The sequence below is a fragment of the Ambystoma mexicanum genome, chromosome 11, assembly GCF_040938575.1.
Source record: "Ambystoma mexicanum isolate Mex_15411 chromosome 11, UKY_AmexF1_1, whole genome shotgun sequence".
NCBI classification, from domain to species: domain Eukaryota; kingdom Metazoa; phylum Chordata; class Amphibia; order Caudata; family Ambystomatidae; genus Ambystoma; species Ambystoma mexicanum.
In genome coordinates, this window is record NC_090934.1 from 1,348,017,326 (window position 1) to 1,348,036,250 (window position 18,925).

Consider the following 18,925-nt stretch of genomic DNA (forward strand, 5'->3'; position numbering starts at 1 on the left):
GCAGACAAGTTACTATTACAGGTTTCGGGGGGGGAAGGAGACCCCCGCAGTACAAACTGAAGTGGAGATGAAAATAGGCAATTTGAACAGGCAGAAATACCAAGTGTTGATTGTCCCGATACCCAAGTACATAATTGGCTTTGACATTCTGGAAGGGTTGACTTTGGGACTGGGAGGTAAAACGTACCAGTTTGGGGTGACTGCATTGACCTGCACACCCATTACCGTAGGCAAATTGAAGATGCCCGCAGTGCAAGTGCCTGTGGCAACCAAGCGGGTAGCAATGAAGCAATACTGCATTCCTGGGGGGCACAAGAAAATTTCAGACACCATCAAAGGGTATGTGGAGGCGGGTGTGTTACGCCCTATCACTACCGCATGTAACAATCCTCTTTGGCCTATCAAAAAAGGGGTTGGGTCTTGGAGGATGACGGTGGATTACCATGAGTTGAATAAACACACTCCTCCCTTAGTGCCCGCGGTCCCAGATGCCATTACCTTGATTGAGAATGTCCAAAAGTTTGAGGGGACTTGGTATGCAGTGGTAGATTTAGCCAGTGCATTTTTCTCTGTGCCAATTGCTGAAGAGTGCCAAGAGCAGTTTGCATTTTCTTGGAGCGGGCGTCAGTATACCTTTACAAGGTTACCTATGGGGTACATACATAGCCCGACTATCTGTCACCGGCTGGTGGCAGAGAACTTAGACAAGATACCGTGTAAACCTGACATACACATTTCTCAATACATTGATGATATTTTGATTCAGGGCAAGGATGAGCGCAGTGTGCAAAACCAGTTAGAAGTCATTATGGAGGGATTGAAGAAGGAAGGGTGGGAGATTAACCCGAATAAATATCAAGGCCCAGCTGAAACAGTGATATTCCTAGGGATTCAATGGCATAATGGGCATCGAGAAATGGTGCCGAAGGCCCGACAGAAAATACTTGAGTTCACCACTCCAATGAACAAAAAGCAAGCTCAGCAGTTTATAGGGCTGTTTGGGTTTTGGAGACAGCACATTCCCCATTTAGGGCAGATACTGGCCCCTCTCTACAAAGTGACACGAAAGAAATATGAGTTTCAGTGGGGGGGAAGAGCAGCAGAAAGCATTTGATTTGGCGAAAGACACCGTGCAGCAGGTGCTTGATCTATGGCCATTGAAGGAAGGCGAAGTGGAATTGAATGTGTCTGTACAAGACAATTATGCGACTGGAGTGTGTGGCAGAAACGGGACAGGAAACGTGTGCCATTGGGGTTCTGGAGTCGTAAGTTACCCGATGCTGGTAACTCATACAGTCCGTTTGAGAAGCAGTTGCTGGCATGTTATTGGGCCCTTGTTGATACCGAGCAAACGACGGTGGGCCATGATGTATTGATGAGGCCAGAAATACTGATTATGCAAAGGGTACTAAGCTCTCCTAAAACACAGAATAGGACATGCTCAAGAAGCCAGCATAATTAAATGGAAATGGTACATTCAAGACAGAGCCAAATCAGGGAAGGGTGGAGTTGCAAAATTACGTGAGCAAGTAGCCAACATACCGCCCTCAGATTACATACCACCGGAAGTGCCTGAAAAACGCAAGTCTCCCGTGAAATGGGGAGTACCTTATGGCGATTTGACCGTGGAGCAGACAGAGCATGCCTGGTTCACGGATGGCTGAGCCCAATATGTGGGAGCAGAGCGATACTGGAAAGCGGTGTCGTACAATCCCAAGACAAAAAAGATTTTGATAACGTAAGGGAAAGGGAAGAGCAGTCAGTTTGCAGAGCTTTACGCAGTCTACCAGGCATTGAAACAAGAGACCCCTGGTCGATGTCATTTGTACACGGATCCATGGTCAGTGGCGAATGGGATGGCGGTGTGGTTGCCAACCTGGCAAAAGAATGGGTGGAAGATTCATTCAAAAGAGTTGTGGGGAAAAGAACTGTGGCAAGATATTGCAGAAATGTTATCACAAAGTGAAGTCACTGTGTAACATGTGGACGCGCATTGTGCTACAGATTCATTAGAACGTTGGTTTATTTCTGTTACAGATGAACACACCAAGATTTCAACTGTGGATGCGGAGGCTCAGGAAGACGATTTGGAGGGTTTGGCCAAATGGGCTCACCAGAAATGTGGGCATCTTGGAGAAAAGGCTACTATCAGGTGGGCACAAGCTCGAGGAATCAGTATTCCTTTAGAGGTATTGAAAACGATCATTTTGCAATGTCCAGTGTGCCAACACCAACAGCATACATAGGCCTATCCCTCAGATTGTTCGGGGTACATTGCGAAGAGGAAAATTACCAGGTCAAATTTGGCAGATTGATTATATCGGTCCCCTGCCAATCAGTAAAGGTTGTCAGTATGCATGCACTATTGTGGATACATACTTAGGATACATGATGGTTTTGCCGTGCAAGCGTGGCACACAACTGAACACCATTAGGTTGTTAGATCAGATCATATTGCATTACGGAGTGCCTTTGCAGATTCAAAGTGACAATGGGTCACACTTCAAAGGCAAATTGATTGAGGCATATTGTCAGGAAAAGAGCATTGAATGGCTCTACCATGTGCCTTATTACCCTGCCGCTTCAGGGCTGATTTAACGAATGAATGGTTTGTTGAAAGAACAGCTGCGCAAATTTGGAGATGGCAATTTGGCAGACAGGCGCCATCATGTGTTTGATGCGGTGCAAGTGCTAGCCTGTGAATGACCATGAAACTCCTTTGATGCGGCTAATGACTCCTGCTTTACAGATTCAACCCAACTCAATCAGAGAAACCCTATTGTACTGGGAAATTACCCCAGGTTCTTTAGCTCCCTATCGGGCGACTCCAGAGTCAGCAGGGGTAGACTTGCATTCCCATGATGAAATCAGATTAGACCCAAGATGGATTGTTGTAATTGAAACAGGGATTGGAGTACAAATTCCCCCAGAGCATATGGGATGGATTGCCCCTAGATCTGGCCTAGCATTGAAGGGAGTTCAAGTGTTGGGAGGGGTAATTGATGCAGATTACCAAGGGGAGATCAAAGTCATCCTGATGAATAGTGGGGACCAATTGTTACCGATCCACAAGGGCGATCGGGTGGCCCAATTAATTATTATCCCCATTAAGTTGTCCAGGATTAAGAAGGGGGAGCCTCCTACTGTGTTAACTACCCGTGGGGATCGTGGTTTTGGCTCTTCAGACAGTATGGTACCGTGTGCGAAGGTGTGGGTGGAAAGGCCAAGTGGCCCACCAGTGCCCGCAGATGTCATTGCATCAGGTAAAGACCAAGTAGTTTTAGTAATGGAGACCGGTAGAAAGAAATGGCAATATGTGCCCGCAGACAAATGTTACCTAAGAGAGTGATTTACAACACTGATATCTCTTTTCTGGGTTAGCCTTGTAGATCCTGTGTCTGGCTGGTGTGATTGTGGGACTAAATGGACTCCGTTGGGGAGAGTTAAACGGCATATTGCTACCAATGAAAAATGTCACATCTGTGCCAGCCAGCGATCAAGGAGAAACTGATAATGATGAGTAATGATGTCCAAAAGCAGCCCTATGCTGATGCCGAAAAGCCAGCCAGACCGAACACGTCAGGCGCAAGTGAAAACAACATTGATGACAGTTATGCAAGAGGCATCTTCAGGACGGTGAAAACATTCTCCAATGATCACCCAAACGGAGAAAATGTTGACATAACTGGCACAACAGGTGCTCAACATTACGCACTTTTGCCTTACTGACGTGCCCAATGCTGAAGCCTTACTGACTATGTGCTCAGTAGCAGTGCCAACGCCAGTTCCGGTTCTAAAGCATATTTTCGGCGTCACAATGATTCTTTGGTTCAAGATTCCGATATCAGGCAATCCTTTTCCGTCTATGAGTACTGCAGGTTTTGCCAAGAAACAGATCGCAAATGGAGAAATTTGACACATATTATAACCTATAATATAACTCAAGGTGATGTGTGTTACCTTATGACATGCAATGCAAAAGAAATTGGCAAATGCCAACAGCTCAATTTAACCAAACAGCAAAATCAAACTGTGTTCGAGAAACAATTGTGTTCACAAATTCCACGCACATGTACCAGTATGAATAACACTATGTCTTGTAATCATACAGTGATAGCTGGCAGTCATCTGAATTATGTGAAACTTCCAACAGGATGGCTTTTCATGTGGCAACATCACATACACTTATATTCCAGCTAACATTTCCGGAGGTCCATGTGCCTTAACTCGATTAGGACTAATGAAGATCCCTTTAACCCCAGCAATATCTCGAGACAAAAGGTCAACTTTTGAGTCTGTGGGTCTATCCCCCGATTCTGATTCACATGTGCGTTTGCTATCAGAAGCTGAGGTTCTAGCATTAACCCTTTCATTAGTGGGAGTTTGGGGTTTAGCTGCTGGGGGTTACAAATCTTTGATCAAATTAGCATGTTTAATAGTCAAAGGACTCAATCATACTTCTCAAGCAATAGAAGAGTTACTCCTTGATAGCAAGGTTATTAGAAAAGCAACTTTGCGAAACAGGGCTGCTGTTGACTATCTATTTCTAAAGCATAATTTAGGTTGTAACGCAGTTGAAGGTATGTGTTGTTTCAATATAAGTGACCATTCACAATCCATTGAAAGTCATATTCGATGCTTGAGGGATCTCATTTCTCAAGTGTCCCAAGATCATACTGGGAATTGGTGGGATTGGTTATTTTCATGGATTCCTTATATTGGGGGTACACTGCGTTACGCATTTGCTTATATTTGCATTATACTAGCTACCATAATAGCTTGTTGTTGTTGTATTCAATGCATTCTCAACTTAGTTTTAATATTTCGTCGGTTTCAGAGACCGGCTCCTCTGCCACTGGGCTATGGAAGATAAATATCCAAGAGTGGAATTGTTATGCTTGAGCTAAAACATGGCACTGGTGCGCAGTGTATTCTGGGGGCACTCTGAGCCATAATGTATATTGACTTCATGCCTCAGTGAAAGCTGTACTCATTTTGCTGAGAGCTGAATTTACTTTGCTGAAGAAAACATGCTTTCCAAACCTGGTATGCAGTCAAGGACATTCTGCTGGGAAAGCTGGCTTTGTTATGTCTTGTTATGATTTATTGGACTGTTTTCCGTGGCGCTTGTTCTTAAAGGAGGGAAGTGCTTTGCTCCTTGAGGTTACTGTCGGTTGACCCAGCTGGCAACCAACGGTTGCCCATCAATGCGCAAGTGCATTGCCAGAAGGTTTGAGAAATTACCACCCATTTTTGAGGAGTGCATATATGTGGAACCCCTCAACGGTCAGACGGGACAAGTACAAAGACCTCAGTCAGAAGGGGGACGCCTTTGTCCGGCATACCTGTGGGCTGTTGTGCTCTCGGCCTGGCTGTTATCGGGGTCTTCCAGCCGCTTCTGCCGAGATGAGGGATTCAGTTACGCCCACGTGATGTATTTTCTTTTAAATTCTCTGTCTTTTCTGTGATTTATTTCTGTGTTATCACTTGTTGCTTCCAAGCTTTGAATAAATAGCCGTATAAATGCTCATTATTTTCTAAGCGTGCGTGTGGTTGTAAGTAATTGCGTCGTCTACCTGCGTTTAAAGTATTGGTTCTGCAATTGTGCTGGTGATTAATGACTGTCCGTGCACTCTGGGCGAGCAATACAAGCATATACACAGCACAGCAGTATCTGAGCGCTTTTGATTTAGGGCAGATAGCACCCAAGTTAGAATTTCCCCCTGTAATGTTCCCTCGACCCACCAATAATCAATTCCAAGTGGGTACAAAGAAGCAGCAGGTACTCAGGAATAAGTAACTGAAAATGGAATCTAAATCTGACCTTCCCTCCCCAAATCAGGGAGAAAACAGATTTAAAACCCCTTGCAATGGGGTGAAATGACACTCGAAATGGATAATTCAATAATGAATGTGGGTTAAAAACCTTGAAGCAAATATGATTCCTTACTAAAGCAACAATGCAAAGATACTAACAATCACAAATAATGGATTACCAAAAGCATACAGTTCAGAAATGGGTGGAAATAACAGGTTTAAAATTTACACTTTTGCAATTCCGCCTAAAATTACCCAAACGGTTTTTAATAAAAACGGGTGAAATACACTGATTTGGAGTGCAATTTAGAAGGATGAGCGCTTTGAGTAAAATGAAGCGTGAAACTGGAAAGGAGATCAGTTTGTGAAAAGAGCAGTTTTACTTGGAACTAGATCTAAGGACTAAGGAGGAATGCCACCTGTGAATTCTCCAAGTTACGCTGCAGATGTAACCCTTCATGCAGTGTACCCCTTTTCTTTAAAGAAAATTACTTTATTTAATCAAAATATCGCTAATGACATATGATCTATGTAAGATAGAAATGAAAAGAAAAATAACACTGATGCTTGGAGATTAATGTCAAAATGCACAGAGAATTCTGACAGTTGGACAAGTGATCAGGATAAGGATAGGTTGACTTCTAGAGTGGGATGAGGACAATGCGAGACAAGGGATACTAGGCATTTCCATGGGGTGATGAAATACTCAATCCACTTTTTAGTTTTGGGCTTTTTGGATAGTCAACCGGGTCTGGTCACTCCACGGCAGGGCATCTGGCATACAGCTGTGCGGTTCTGGTCACTATCTGGCAAGGACTGGACGGGCAATTTTGGTCACTGGATACTAAAGGTCATCAAGGTATCAGGATTGCAGCAGCATGCAGTGAGTCGCAGCAAGCCAGGCTAGCTCAGGATGCAAAAGGTACCACAGCTTTCCCCTTGTTAATGAGAAATGTATTGGGTTCTTAGATTTGAGGCCTTGCTGGGAATGGCATCAGCACTGCTTGGGCTTTGCAGTGGGCCCTGGGTAGGATCAGCAATGCTTGGCCTTGTAGTTGGAGTCTGGATCAGGAAGATGACAGGAACAGGAATGTAGCGCCGGAAATCAGGAAGTGTGTCTCTAGAGTCTTGTCAGGGACCCTTATTTATAATGCATAATGATATCAAAGTATAGGCTGCGCAGGGTTAACTAAGCACGCCCCTAAACTACTTGGATTGGACAGGGGTGCTAATCTCCGCTTTGCTCTCAACTGGTTGGATTTCCAAGGGAATGTCAGATTTATGAGGTGAGTTTTACAATGTCCAAAAACTCCCACAATTACTGTACTTAAAATCTGAATTTGCCAAAAACATACATTTATACAATTGCAATCTCTTAGCAAATTATATACACAGGTTACACATTTTGTGCAGCACATATCAGTCCAATCCACCAGTCTTTGGTACCTTGTTTCGCCCTTCTGATACATTTCGGTAATTTTGAGCATGAAAGATTCGGCCTAAAATTCAATAACTTTATACACAGATGCGAATTATCCCAAGGAATGTATGTACAAAAATGTATGTTTGCAACATTGATACATTTCTATTTATCCTCAATACTTTGCCCTTTCTGTCCCCAAGGTGTCAGTGAGTTCTATCAAGTCTCAAAAGAAAGCACACAAAACAAAAATCACTTTTACAACTACAAACTTTTTACATTTTTTCAAAGTCTTGCTACAAAGATAGAAGTCTTTAAAGTTTATTCCTGAACTAGTCTTTGGGAACAAATGAAAGTCCCTTTGTCCCTGGGTCATTTTTTTTCTTTGTTTCAACTGCTGCCAACTGTCATTTCCTTCAGATTATGGTGGGGGTTTCTCCCTTGATTGAAGTTTTATTGCCCCTTCACACTTCAGACTTCCTTCCCTGGGAGCTTCATTGTCAGGGTCCCAGCAGAGACGAAAGTCTGCATAATCCCGTAATTATCAGGGGGTTGTCAGTATCTGCTGAGAGAGAGCCCTCCTTTGGGTGCCACCCCTCCAAGCAGAAAACCTGTTTTTCAACTTGCAACTCCAGCCACCATGGTATTAAGCCTTTATTTTCTGATCTTCGATCCAGATTTTAAAACGAGCCTGTTGCATAAAATAACCCATGTTATATAGTCTCACCAGCAACAAACCCCTTCATATTGCTAAAGAATTACATGCTTTCATTCACCAGTGTACTGTTCCAAAACACAAGCATTTGTTTTTCTTTCATTTGCAAAGGCCCATTTATTTTTACACGTGGTTCAGCTGGCCTTCCTTCTTAAATTCAACTTTTCATCTCCCGCAGATTCACACACTGTCTTGCAGCTATATTTATTCTCTTGAAATGCTTACACTTCCCGCAGCCTCAGTCTGTGTAGCACTCAACGTTCCTAGCACTTCATCTGTGGCTCATCCATGAGCTCGGACTCCCCAGCACTTAACCCCTCTTTCCTCTTCCTTGCTGAACTTGCACGTTCCGAATACTCACAAGGCATAGTAGGTTCATATCTTTTCCCCCCCTCTGTCCTTAACTATTGTGTTTTTAATGTATTTCCCACCCTTGCTCCCTCCCTGCCCTGTGGGCGCTTTGAAACAGTATTTTCTTATTGAATAAGTGCCTAACAAGCAAACAATAATAATGGAGGGTGTACAGAAAGGCAGCAAGAGGAAAATAGTAGGGGCAGGAAATGGGGGCATGCATTCTCTGAAAGTAAAGAATCAGTCCCCCCACTCTCCATAATGGTTTTTGGTTGAAGCTGGGTGTAGGCTCAAGCCTGTAGGTGGAGCAGATATCTGGTTCAGAAACCGGAATCCGCCGTCGAGAAGCTTCAGGTTTCAGCCATCGAATTATTGCAAACGTCAAGAGAATTTCTGTAGAAATGTAACAGTAAAATAGGACATAGCTACAGACTCAGCTAAGCAACAACTTGCCACGATGGTGAAAAATAAAAATCTGAGGAACCTCGACGTGTGAGGGATTATGGGTGCAGGGTACCTCCCACTAGGGATAGTATTACAGTCACACTGTTGATGTCCCTTTTCGAACTTCGAAAAGAGTCATGTGCAATACTATGCAGCTTCCACTAGATGTTGGACTATGCAAAGCATGTGATTCAAAGCAGATCCACAAGCCTCCGAAATATATTACATAGTGTGTTGCTTGTGTGATGTTTTAATAGTGTATTTTCATTATTCATTTGTGTTGTTACTGGGCCAATAACAGTGTATTTTTGTATACTACTGTCTTATCGTAATTCTTGGTGTTTCACTGTGTGTGCTTATTGGAGACCCCTACTCACACCTCCTGAAATTTAGCCTTGACTGCTCTCCAAGCTACAGTGAATTGGTCTGGCTATCTTCCCAGAAGTGTCCCCTGTTCATCTAACAAGGGTGGCTACCTAATCATCCGTCCACCAAGGCACAGTTTGGAAATTCATTCTAACAGTGGGTCCACCCGATAGGCATTCAAAAGCAGCATATGAACTACTTGTTCAGCTAATGTGCAAGCATGTAGAACCTTGTTGACAGCAAAGGAGGGCTTCCTGTTAACTTTAAAGTGAACACACTTTAGCAAACCAACTCTAATACCTTATAACAGAGGAGTTTAGAAGGCATCCAACTCAATGAGGAAAACAGGTGGAATTACAATTTCAATACATGAAATCCTATATTTAAAAAAGTTGGGGCAGAATCTCAAAATTAAACGCAAATGGAAAAAAAGTGCACAGAATGGGTTCTTTTCATTAGCGTTCATAGCTGAATTGAGAACTTGCGCAAAAAAAGGTGCAGTGATTCCATTCCTTAGTTTCTCTGCTAAAAAGCAGCATGCAAAGAATCACTTCCTCTAAGCAATCTATATATGAAAGACCTGCATGTGACACAAAGGACATTATGCAACACCTGCTTGTTTTTTCAAATGCAAGACCTTGAGAAGGCGCGCTCCGAATGGAGCATGTGTTAGCATACTGGGTAATGAATACATTGAAGAATTAAATCAGTTCATGATTTACATTTAGTTACTTATGATATAACTACCGTTGCTTGGGTATTGTACCTATTCAGAAAATATTTGGTTAAATAAAGGGCCCCTCTTTTCCCTCAGACAAACCATTTCCGGGGGGAGAAACACTGGCTGGTAGGAGATTTCCAAGAAGTCAGTGTGACTCTGAGATATACAACATAGATGGTAAAGACCATTTAATTGGGGAATTGATTTGGGAAGACTAGTATTTCCATATTTGGGCCGAAGAGCACTTTCAATTGGCGCATCCTGACACTAGTAATTTATTCATCTTGTTTGCAGTCGATTCCCACAGATCCTATAGGCATTGACCCAACCCATCCTATTAATAAAAGGTGTTGACCTTTTGACTTCTGTGTGATATGTTACCAGGCCAAACCAGGGTGCATATTCCTAAAGCTATTATTAACCCAACAATTGTTAAGTGTGTAGGATCCCACACTGCTTCAACAAACTGTAGAAATAAAACCTGGAGGTTCTGGTCCACTGCTTTACATGCATAACATGGTTAACCTTTTCAACGAATAGTCTAGACACTGAAAAGGTATTCTGTAAGACAGACAATGGCAATCTGGGGATGGTGTGGTTGGAGGCCATAGAAGAGAAAGACACCCAAGTTACAAGAGTACAAAAAACACGAACAGGTATTTAATGAATTTCTTCACCAAAACATGGCTGTTAAAAGGCAGCAGAAAAACACCTAAAATGATTAGCCAGTTAAAGACCAGTCCTAACTTGGTTTCAATCCTTTCAGACAGATCGGTCACAATCTCTTTCACTTTCTCCTCATCAGTCTGCCTCTCTACCCATCACTTGTGAGGTTCTTGGATGAGCAACAACTGGCTCAAGTTGCGTGGTGGCAAAAGCAAGGAATTGGTGGTTGGTCCTCAGTTATCTGCCTACCACTGGACATCAGCCTTTTGGCACTCTTCTCTTGGGCCTTTTCCTAAACCTTTATCTGTGGTGAAAAATCTTTGATGCAAGATCTCATCCTCCCTATTATCTGATGCCCAACTGAGTGCTGTCTGTCAAGGAGGCTACTACAAAATAAACATCCTTAGCAAGGTTCTTACGTTTTTGCCCGTTCACCTCCATGCCCGTTGTTACCTCTTCTGTGCTAGGAACGGGATTATTGTAATTACTTGTTCCTGGCACAGCCGGCCTATTTACTGAACCGTCTCAGAATCTTGCAAAATTCGGCTGCTTGAGTGGCTACTCAAACTTCATGTTGGGCCTCTATTTCCCCAGTCTATTGATCCCTTCATTGGCCCCTTGTTCCAAAACAAATAGAGTTTAATGCTCTTTGTATTGTTCATCTGGCTTTTTAAGGCACTGGAGCTGAATATTTTCAGGTTAAGTTTCAGCTTTGTGTTCCTGCTCGGTCTCTACATTCTGGAAATGAGCTCCCAATTCAGTTCCTGTGGGTTAATCGTTCCAGAATGGTGGCCTGCGCTTTCTCTGTTGCAGCCGCTTTTCCATGGAATAAGCTCCCGCGCTTGCTCCGAGCAACTGAAAATCCTACACTATTCCATTGGCTTTTGAAAACCTTCCTGTTCTAATTCCCTTTATCTCGGTTTCCCTCTCCAGTTTCTTTGGCGCCATGATGCCTATTTTGGTGTCAGTTTGTAAACTCTATCAGAACAAAGAAATAACAAGCCGGGTCATGTTCACAAGTAACAAAAAATTGTAATGGGATACAAGTTAGTACATAATTCAACTTGTCCACTTTCCTGATACAACAAAAACAAAAAAGGTGACCCATTGTACAATTCTCTGCAACATGGTCATCATTTTCCATGGTTGAATGCACATTCAGACCCACTACCTTAATATACGGGTCATAAAAGTATTACAAAATTGATATTTGGGGAGGTTCAAACATCAATAAAAAATGATTTGTGGGTAAAGCCTGCACGATTCACAATTCAACAAGTTGTTTTAAGTACCTTCTAGGATGAAGAACAAAATCCTTAAATGTGTACGGCCTCTCCATTCTTGGATTTTCTGTCTGAGAAGAAATGTATTTTTGTTATTTTAGATAGTATTGAATAAATAAACAATACATTGGATATTACAGATTTAAATATACAAACAGCAAAACACAATCCAAGGCACTGCATTGCACAATACAACCATATTTAACAAAACACTTTGAGAAGAACAAGTTACTTACCCGTGGTAAAGTTCTTTCGACTGGATGTTCCTTCCACATGTTCCTCATCTTTGATATTCAAGTCTGCTTGCAGCTTGTTTCAGAAATGCTTTTCATAGTGTCGAGCGTTGTGCAGCGTCAAATCCTCAACAGCCCCCATAACGTCCTTTGTGACGTTGATGCCGATACATATTGGCACACGTGCTGACCATTACCTCAGTTCTTAGTTTTTTCCCCTCCTTAAGCAGCAGGCTGTGTTCCAGGAGGAGATAGTCTTGACGATGCGCGAAAGGAAGGTGTAAGACACTGAAATTCTAGGCAAGAGGGGATGGATGGGAGGGCAATGAGGAATACGTGGGAGGAACATCAAGTAGAAAGAACGTTGCCAGGGTTAAGTAACTTGTTCTTCGAATGGATTGTCTCCCCCGCCCATGTATTCCTCATCTTTGATAGACTCCCAAAGCAGTTTGAGTTTGGCGGTGGGTGCCAGCCAATGAGTAACACTCAGTTATGAATATAACAATCCATTGAGAGATGGTTTGTTTTGTGACAGCTAATCCTAACCTATGACCAGCATAACCAATAAAAAGCTGATCCTCTTGGCGAATATTTGCAGTCCTTGTGATATAGAAACTTAGAACCCTCTCTGGGTCTAAACAATGAAGTCTCTCTTCCTCCTTAGATGGATGAGGAGGAGGATAAAAAGATGGTAGTGCAATACGTTATGCCAAATTAAATTCTGACACAACCTTAGGCAAGAAACATCACTAAACCCTTAACACGACCTTATCCTTGGAGAAGGTCGTGAACGGTTGCTTGGAAGATAAAGCCTGCAGCTCACTTACCCTTCGGGAGATGTGATGGCCACTAAAAAGGCAGTTTTTATGGTGAGCATCCTTATAGGGCAAGAATGTAAGGGCTCTTAGTACCAGGTTTAGATCCTATGATGGCACAATGAAGGGAGTAGGCGGGAACACATTTGTTAAGCCTTTCAGAAATTGTGTCACAATCAGTACTTTGAAATATGATCACTCAACCGGAGATCTTTTGAAGATTGAAAGGGCCGCTAAATAGCCCTTCACCATGGCTACTTGCAACCCAGACTGGGTCAAGTGAAGTAGGAAAGATAAAACCTGGGGAAGTTTACATGAGAAAGGATCTAGTTTCTTTTCCTTGCACTAGCTACGAAATCTATTCCAACGGCAACAATACTGGCATTTAGTTGCTGGTCTTATTGCCGAAAGCAACACTTCCATTAAGTCTTCCGGAAGGGCCCAATCTTTATATCTCACCCTATCAGATACCAGGCGTGAAAGTTGAGTCCTGATCTCTGGGTGAAGAATGTGACCTTCCTCTTGCGAGAGTAGGTCCTCTCTTTGGGGAAGCCAAATTGGAGGGCAGATGGCCATTTCCCGAAGGTCCGGGTACCACGGTCTCCAGGCACAAACCGGGGCAATGAGGATCATGGTTTTCCCAAACTTCCTCAATCTCCATATTATGTGAGGAATGACAGTGACTGAGTGGAAAATCCCAGTCCACTACGAACGTGTCTCCTAGAGCTCTTTTTGGGGGACATTCCCTGGAGCAGAACAGCTCGCACTTCCAGTTGACACTGGTCACAAACAGATCCACTTGAGGGGTTACCCAAAGGGCAAAGATCTCTTGAAGGACTGTCTGAGCTAGTTGGAGATCGTGCTCTGCCAGCTCAGAGCATCTGCCGCTGTGTTCTTTTCTCCAGGTAGATGAACTGCCAGAAGAGTTATTCTTTCTCCTAGTGCCCAGAACCAGAGCTGCATTGCCTCTCTGCACAGGGGCAGTGACCCTACGCCCCCTCCCTTGTTGAGGTAATGCATGGCCACTGTTTTGTCCGTCATTATCAAGACAACTCCCCCCCCCCCCCCCGTATCGAGGGCAGGAAGACCATCAGCGCTAGTCTGATTGCCCTCAGCTCCAAAAGTTTGATATGGTGTCTGGACATCAACTGAGACCAGTATCCGCTTATTGAAAGCACTCTCATGTTTGCTCCCCATCCTGAGAGGGAGGCATCTGTCAAAACCATGGTTGCCAAAATGGTTCTCCTCTCATCACATTCTCTTGGCTGGCCCACCACAAGAGATCCTGGGTGACCTTTGTCGGGACCTGGAGAAGGCCCGTCATTCTGCTGGAGAATTGAGACCACTGGGATCTGAGAACCCATTGAAGGGATCTCCTTCTCAGACGGGCTTCTGGCACCAGAAAATGCAGGATGCCATGAGGCCGAGCAACCTTAGGGAGTTGTAGGCCGGAACAAAGGTTGATTTTGTTCTTGAGGGGGGCAATCGGGAGGTCTTTTCAGGAATGGTAGGCAGTATCCGTCTGCTACTGTTTGTAGGACCCATGCATCCATAGTTATACTTCGCCAACTCTAGACATGGTAAGACAGTTTGCCCCCTACTACAGTTTTGTGGTTGAAGGAGTCATTTTGCTGTTCCACCTGCAGCAGAGGGTAACTCTGCGGGTGCTGAACGGGGAGTCCTACCTTCTCTACCTCTTCCACGATAGGGTCTTCTTTGACCTCTTTGTGAAAACTGACCTCTTCCTCTAGATATGGAGGAATAGAAAGGAAAAGAACAACCTCTCCATACTCGACCTGTAGATTGAGGTCATCTTATCGCCACCCCTAAAGATTTTGCTGCAGCTCTAGAAGCTTGTAATTTTTCTAGACTGCCAACAGCCTTTTAGGCAAAAAGCGAAGTATCATCAAACGGCATGTCTAGCAGATGTGCCTGGACGTCTGTCGAAAACCCAGATTTCCTCAGCCAAGGCATGTGTCTAAGTACTCTGCTGGCAGCCATGGTTCTACTGGTCGAGTCCACTGTATCTAAACTAGATAGAAGAGATTGCCTCATGGCTTCCTTGCCATCTTGTATCAGGCTTAAAAATCCTTTTCTCACTTCTCCCTCTGGTATGTGATCTGAAGCTAAAGCAGCTACACCCCAAAGGGTATGTGTGTATTTCGCTAATGCACTGGTAGCATTGGCAGATTTTAGTGCAATAAATATGCTTTTACCTAAAGAGTCAATCCTCCTATCTTCATGACCTGCTGGAGCAGAAGTAGACTGCTGCCTTCGAAGATGCTGTTGCTACTTAAAACACTAATCTCTCAGGCGTTGGGTGCCTTTTCAAAAGCAGGGGATCTACAGAAGCAGTCTTACTTCTTTGTCAATAACTTATTAACAGATGGAATAGAATCTGGTTTCAAGCATTACCCTTACTCTAAGGGCTGCATGGAATGGTAATACAGCTTCCTTAATTATTTGCCCACTGTCTAAGATGTCCATGAGATCACCAGTCTCTACAGTGGCTGCAGGTCTGGACCATCCCAGATATTCAGCTACTTTACCAATAACCATCATGTAAGAAGGAACAAGTGACTTACCTGTAACTATTGTTCTCCAGCATGGGTCTGGCATGGATTCACATGATCATGAATATTCTGTCATCAGGTCGGGAATCCTCAGTAAAACAAAAAACACTTTCACTTCTAAACTGTCTTTCTCCTATGAATCAATCACTGAACTCTGGGTCATACTGCCCTCAGCCAATGACTGCCCTCGGCCTAAACCCCTCCCTTCGGCAGCCATCTTCAGGTTTGGTAGCTAAAGTGGTAGTATGACCAAGAAAAGCCACAAAGGGGCAGGAGGGAGGGTTTGCACGTGAATCCATCCCAGAAACATGCTGGAGAACAATAGTTACAGGTAAGTAACTTGTGCCTTCTCCCATGGATTCACATGCTCATGAATAAAGAATACAAAGCAGTACATCATTACACAACCACGGGAGGTGGCAAGGCTCAACAGAAGCAATTACTCTTACCTCTGGAACAGGCTCACCTTCAAGCAAACTTGTTGCTTAGCACTGCTTGGCCGTCCCTGGACTCCTCCCTGAAATCCCTGTCGACACAGTAGAATATTGTGAAGGTGTGTTTAGACCTCCACGTAGCAGTCCTGCAGATGTCCAGCAGGGGCACACAGACAGGAATGCCACTGTCGCAGCAATCACTCTGGTGGAATGGACTCTCTGGCGGCCAGGCAGAAGTCGGTTTGCCAACCAGTGACAGTGCGCGATACAGCCGGAGAGCCACATGGAAACGGTAGCCTTGAACAAAGCTTTCCCATGGTTCACAGGACAAAAGTTCTCAAAAAGTTGAGACATCTTCAGGAAACTCTTTGTGCGTGCCACACAGAACTTCAGAGCACGCACCACATCCAGCAAAGTTCTTTCAGCCGACGACAAAGGCGTCGGAAAAAACACAGGCAACACCAAAGGTTTGTTGAGGTGGAATTCCGACTGAAACTTTGGCATGAAGGAGGGGTGCATCGCAAGCACCAGCCTTGTGTCGTGAAAAGTAAGATAAGGCCACTTGCAGGACAGGGCCTGGATCTCACCCACCCTCCTGGCAGAGGTGATGGCCATGAGAACATTTTTTTTCCATGAAAGGAACTTGAGAGGGGCTTCATGCATAGTCTCGAAGGGGACCCCATGACCCTCGCGAGTAACATGTTTAGTTCCCACGTTGGGGCAGGCGGCTTGACTGGCGGGAAAGATCGAAACAGTCCAGTGAGGACTCCTTGACTAGACTGTGTGACCAAAGAGAAGACCGTCCCAGAGACCTGGTGTAGTGGGAGATAGCCGCCAGATGCACTTTGATGGAGACGTGTGCCAGCCCTGCCATGGCCAAGGACAACAAATATGGAAGGATCTGCGGGTCGTGACCCTCAGAAGGGTTGATCTTCTGCGTCCAGCACCAAATTGCAAAACGTTTCTAATTTGTCCCGTAGCACTTAAGAGTTGTCAACGCTCTGGCAAGGACCTCCCTGCAGTCTGCCGGTAGCTTGCATCCATCGAACTCTAAGGCTGCAGGAGGCAGGCCTTCACGTTCAGCGATCCTGGGTCATGATGAAGGATTGCACCTCCTTCTCTGGAGAGCAGATCCACAACCACTGGCAGCTTGACTGGAGGTGACGTAGATTGGGCTGAGAAAGTCCGGGTACCAAATCTGCCTCGGCTACGCCAGGGCAACGAGGATCATCCTGCATCAGCACCGTTTGAGTTGATTGATGATACGCCGAAGTAGAGGCAACAGAGGGAACGTGTACAGGAACAGGCCCTCCCACAGGAAGAAAGCGTCCCCCATGTTCTCTGGCTGGTGGAACCAGCTGGCGAATCTCTGGCATTTGGAGTTTGTCGCTGTCACAGACAGATCGATCTGGGGTCTGCCCCACTTGAGGAAGAGGGTTGTCCACTTGATCCTGCCGAAGCTTCCACTCGGGGGGAAAAAGCGCAGCTCCCTGCTGAGGGAGTCGGCTGTTAGGCAGAAAACTGTGCAGTTCCCTTAGAGACCACTGTAAAAAGTTTAAGACTACAGGTGTTAGCAGTAAACCCAATTGGTAGCAGTCTGTACCACCCAGATTTACCTGGAAGCTATGGCTGAGCAGTCAGACTTCTCTCAAGAAGAGTTAGGCAGTATAAAGAGTATACACAATAGGGCTAGAAATACAGTAGTACAAGCAAACACTGACCAGAGCTGGTATAAAAGTATATAATTGTTTATTTAAAAACACACTTGTACAAATACACTGGCACTAATATGTCAAGCAAGTTCAAACACAGTCACTAGGAATATATACACCTCCCTAATTAATTATTGGACAAGTCTATGTTAAGACACCACTTATTTAGCAAAACAGAGGTGAGCACGTAACCATAGATGGCACTCCAATAATTTGTTTAAAAAAAGGGAGAAAAAAGGCAGAATAGGAAAATCACACAGTACCAACACTTTTAAAGAACCACAGCAAGTCAAGAAAGGCAGGGTCTACTGTAGAGAAAAAAGTTCATAGGCCAGGCCCACTCTTGGAGAGCAAGGCGGAATGTGCCCAAGATCACACAGTGGAAATGCACTTAAAGTCTTTGCAGGAAAGTAAAAAAGAGGTTGGATCAAGTTAGAAAGGTAATGTTAACGGGTCCGCGGTCACCCCAGGATAGAGAGTCAAGGATTTACGGGACACCTTGGACAGTCTGTTGCAAGGGAGACCAGGCGGGACATAGTACCTGAAATGGTGAGAAAGCTCCAGCGGGGGCAGTGTTCTTGGCAGCGGGTGCAAGTCGGGGCTTCGTCCAGGGGAATAGAAGATCTCGACGTGGAGGAAAGCTGGAGGTCGTTGCAATGCCAGGGAAGAAACCAGCCACGGAGTTTCCCGTTAAAAGGTACTACCCTTTTATTCGCGGTAGTGGTGAAGCGTGGCTATCCAGCCGCCGGGGTGCTTGGCACGGGCGATTCGACCACGAGACGATCCATGAAGGCGAAAAAGGCGAACTGGTTGTGCCCACCAGCTCAAAGGGAAGAAGACTCTCCTGGAAGAAGATCTTCTCTGTCGTCAGGAAAGTGGCGAGTTTCGTACAGCAGGGCTCCACCAGTGGTGTCGTCGCTGTAGATGGCTCAGCTTCTCCACTCTCCGGATTCTTTAGGTCCTGTGGCGACTTCTGAAGTTCCAGTCCCCAAAGCCATGCTTTTATGCAGCAAAACCCCCATTCATCAGCCTAGCTGTCAATCAAACATGCTAAGTGGTGAGCCGGGCGGCTCACCATTGGGCCAATCACACAAGAGTGCGACTTGAGTTGCCAAGGTAACTCAGTCCAGGGTGCCTATTCCCCCCCCCCCCCCCCCCACACATCCTGTAGACCCAGACAGAGTGGCACCACTTTTGGAGGCTTCCGTGCAGAAGCCCGCCAAAAGTGGAACAAAGGGCTCGACTTGGGTTAGGGTTTCAGAGGCGAACACAAACGCCATTTTAAAACCGAGTCCTGGCAAAAAGACCCAACTGGGGAATAAATATTAAATAAATAAACCAGCGGTATCTTTAACATTGCACCAGAAAGTGGTGC

General features: G+C 44.8%; 1 protein-coding gene across 6 annotated transcripts in view; it reads right to left on the reverse strand.

Annotated features, from left to right (window-relative positions):
• The window catches only part of NEDD4 (NEDD4 E3 ubiquitin protein ligase), a 2,630,465-nt gene that overhangs the window by 1,778,470 nt on the left and 833,070 nt on the right, over positions 1–18,925 (reverse strand). For all 6 annotated transcript variants that reach the window (XM_069624887.1, XM_069624886.1, XM_069624885.1 and 3 more), the window contains one exon: positions 11,793–11,854. In XM_069624887.1, the coding sequence (XP_069480988.1) occupies positions 11,793–11,854 (62 nt within the window). The remainder of the gene's footprint in view (positions 1–11,792; positions 11,855–18,925) is intronic.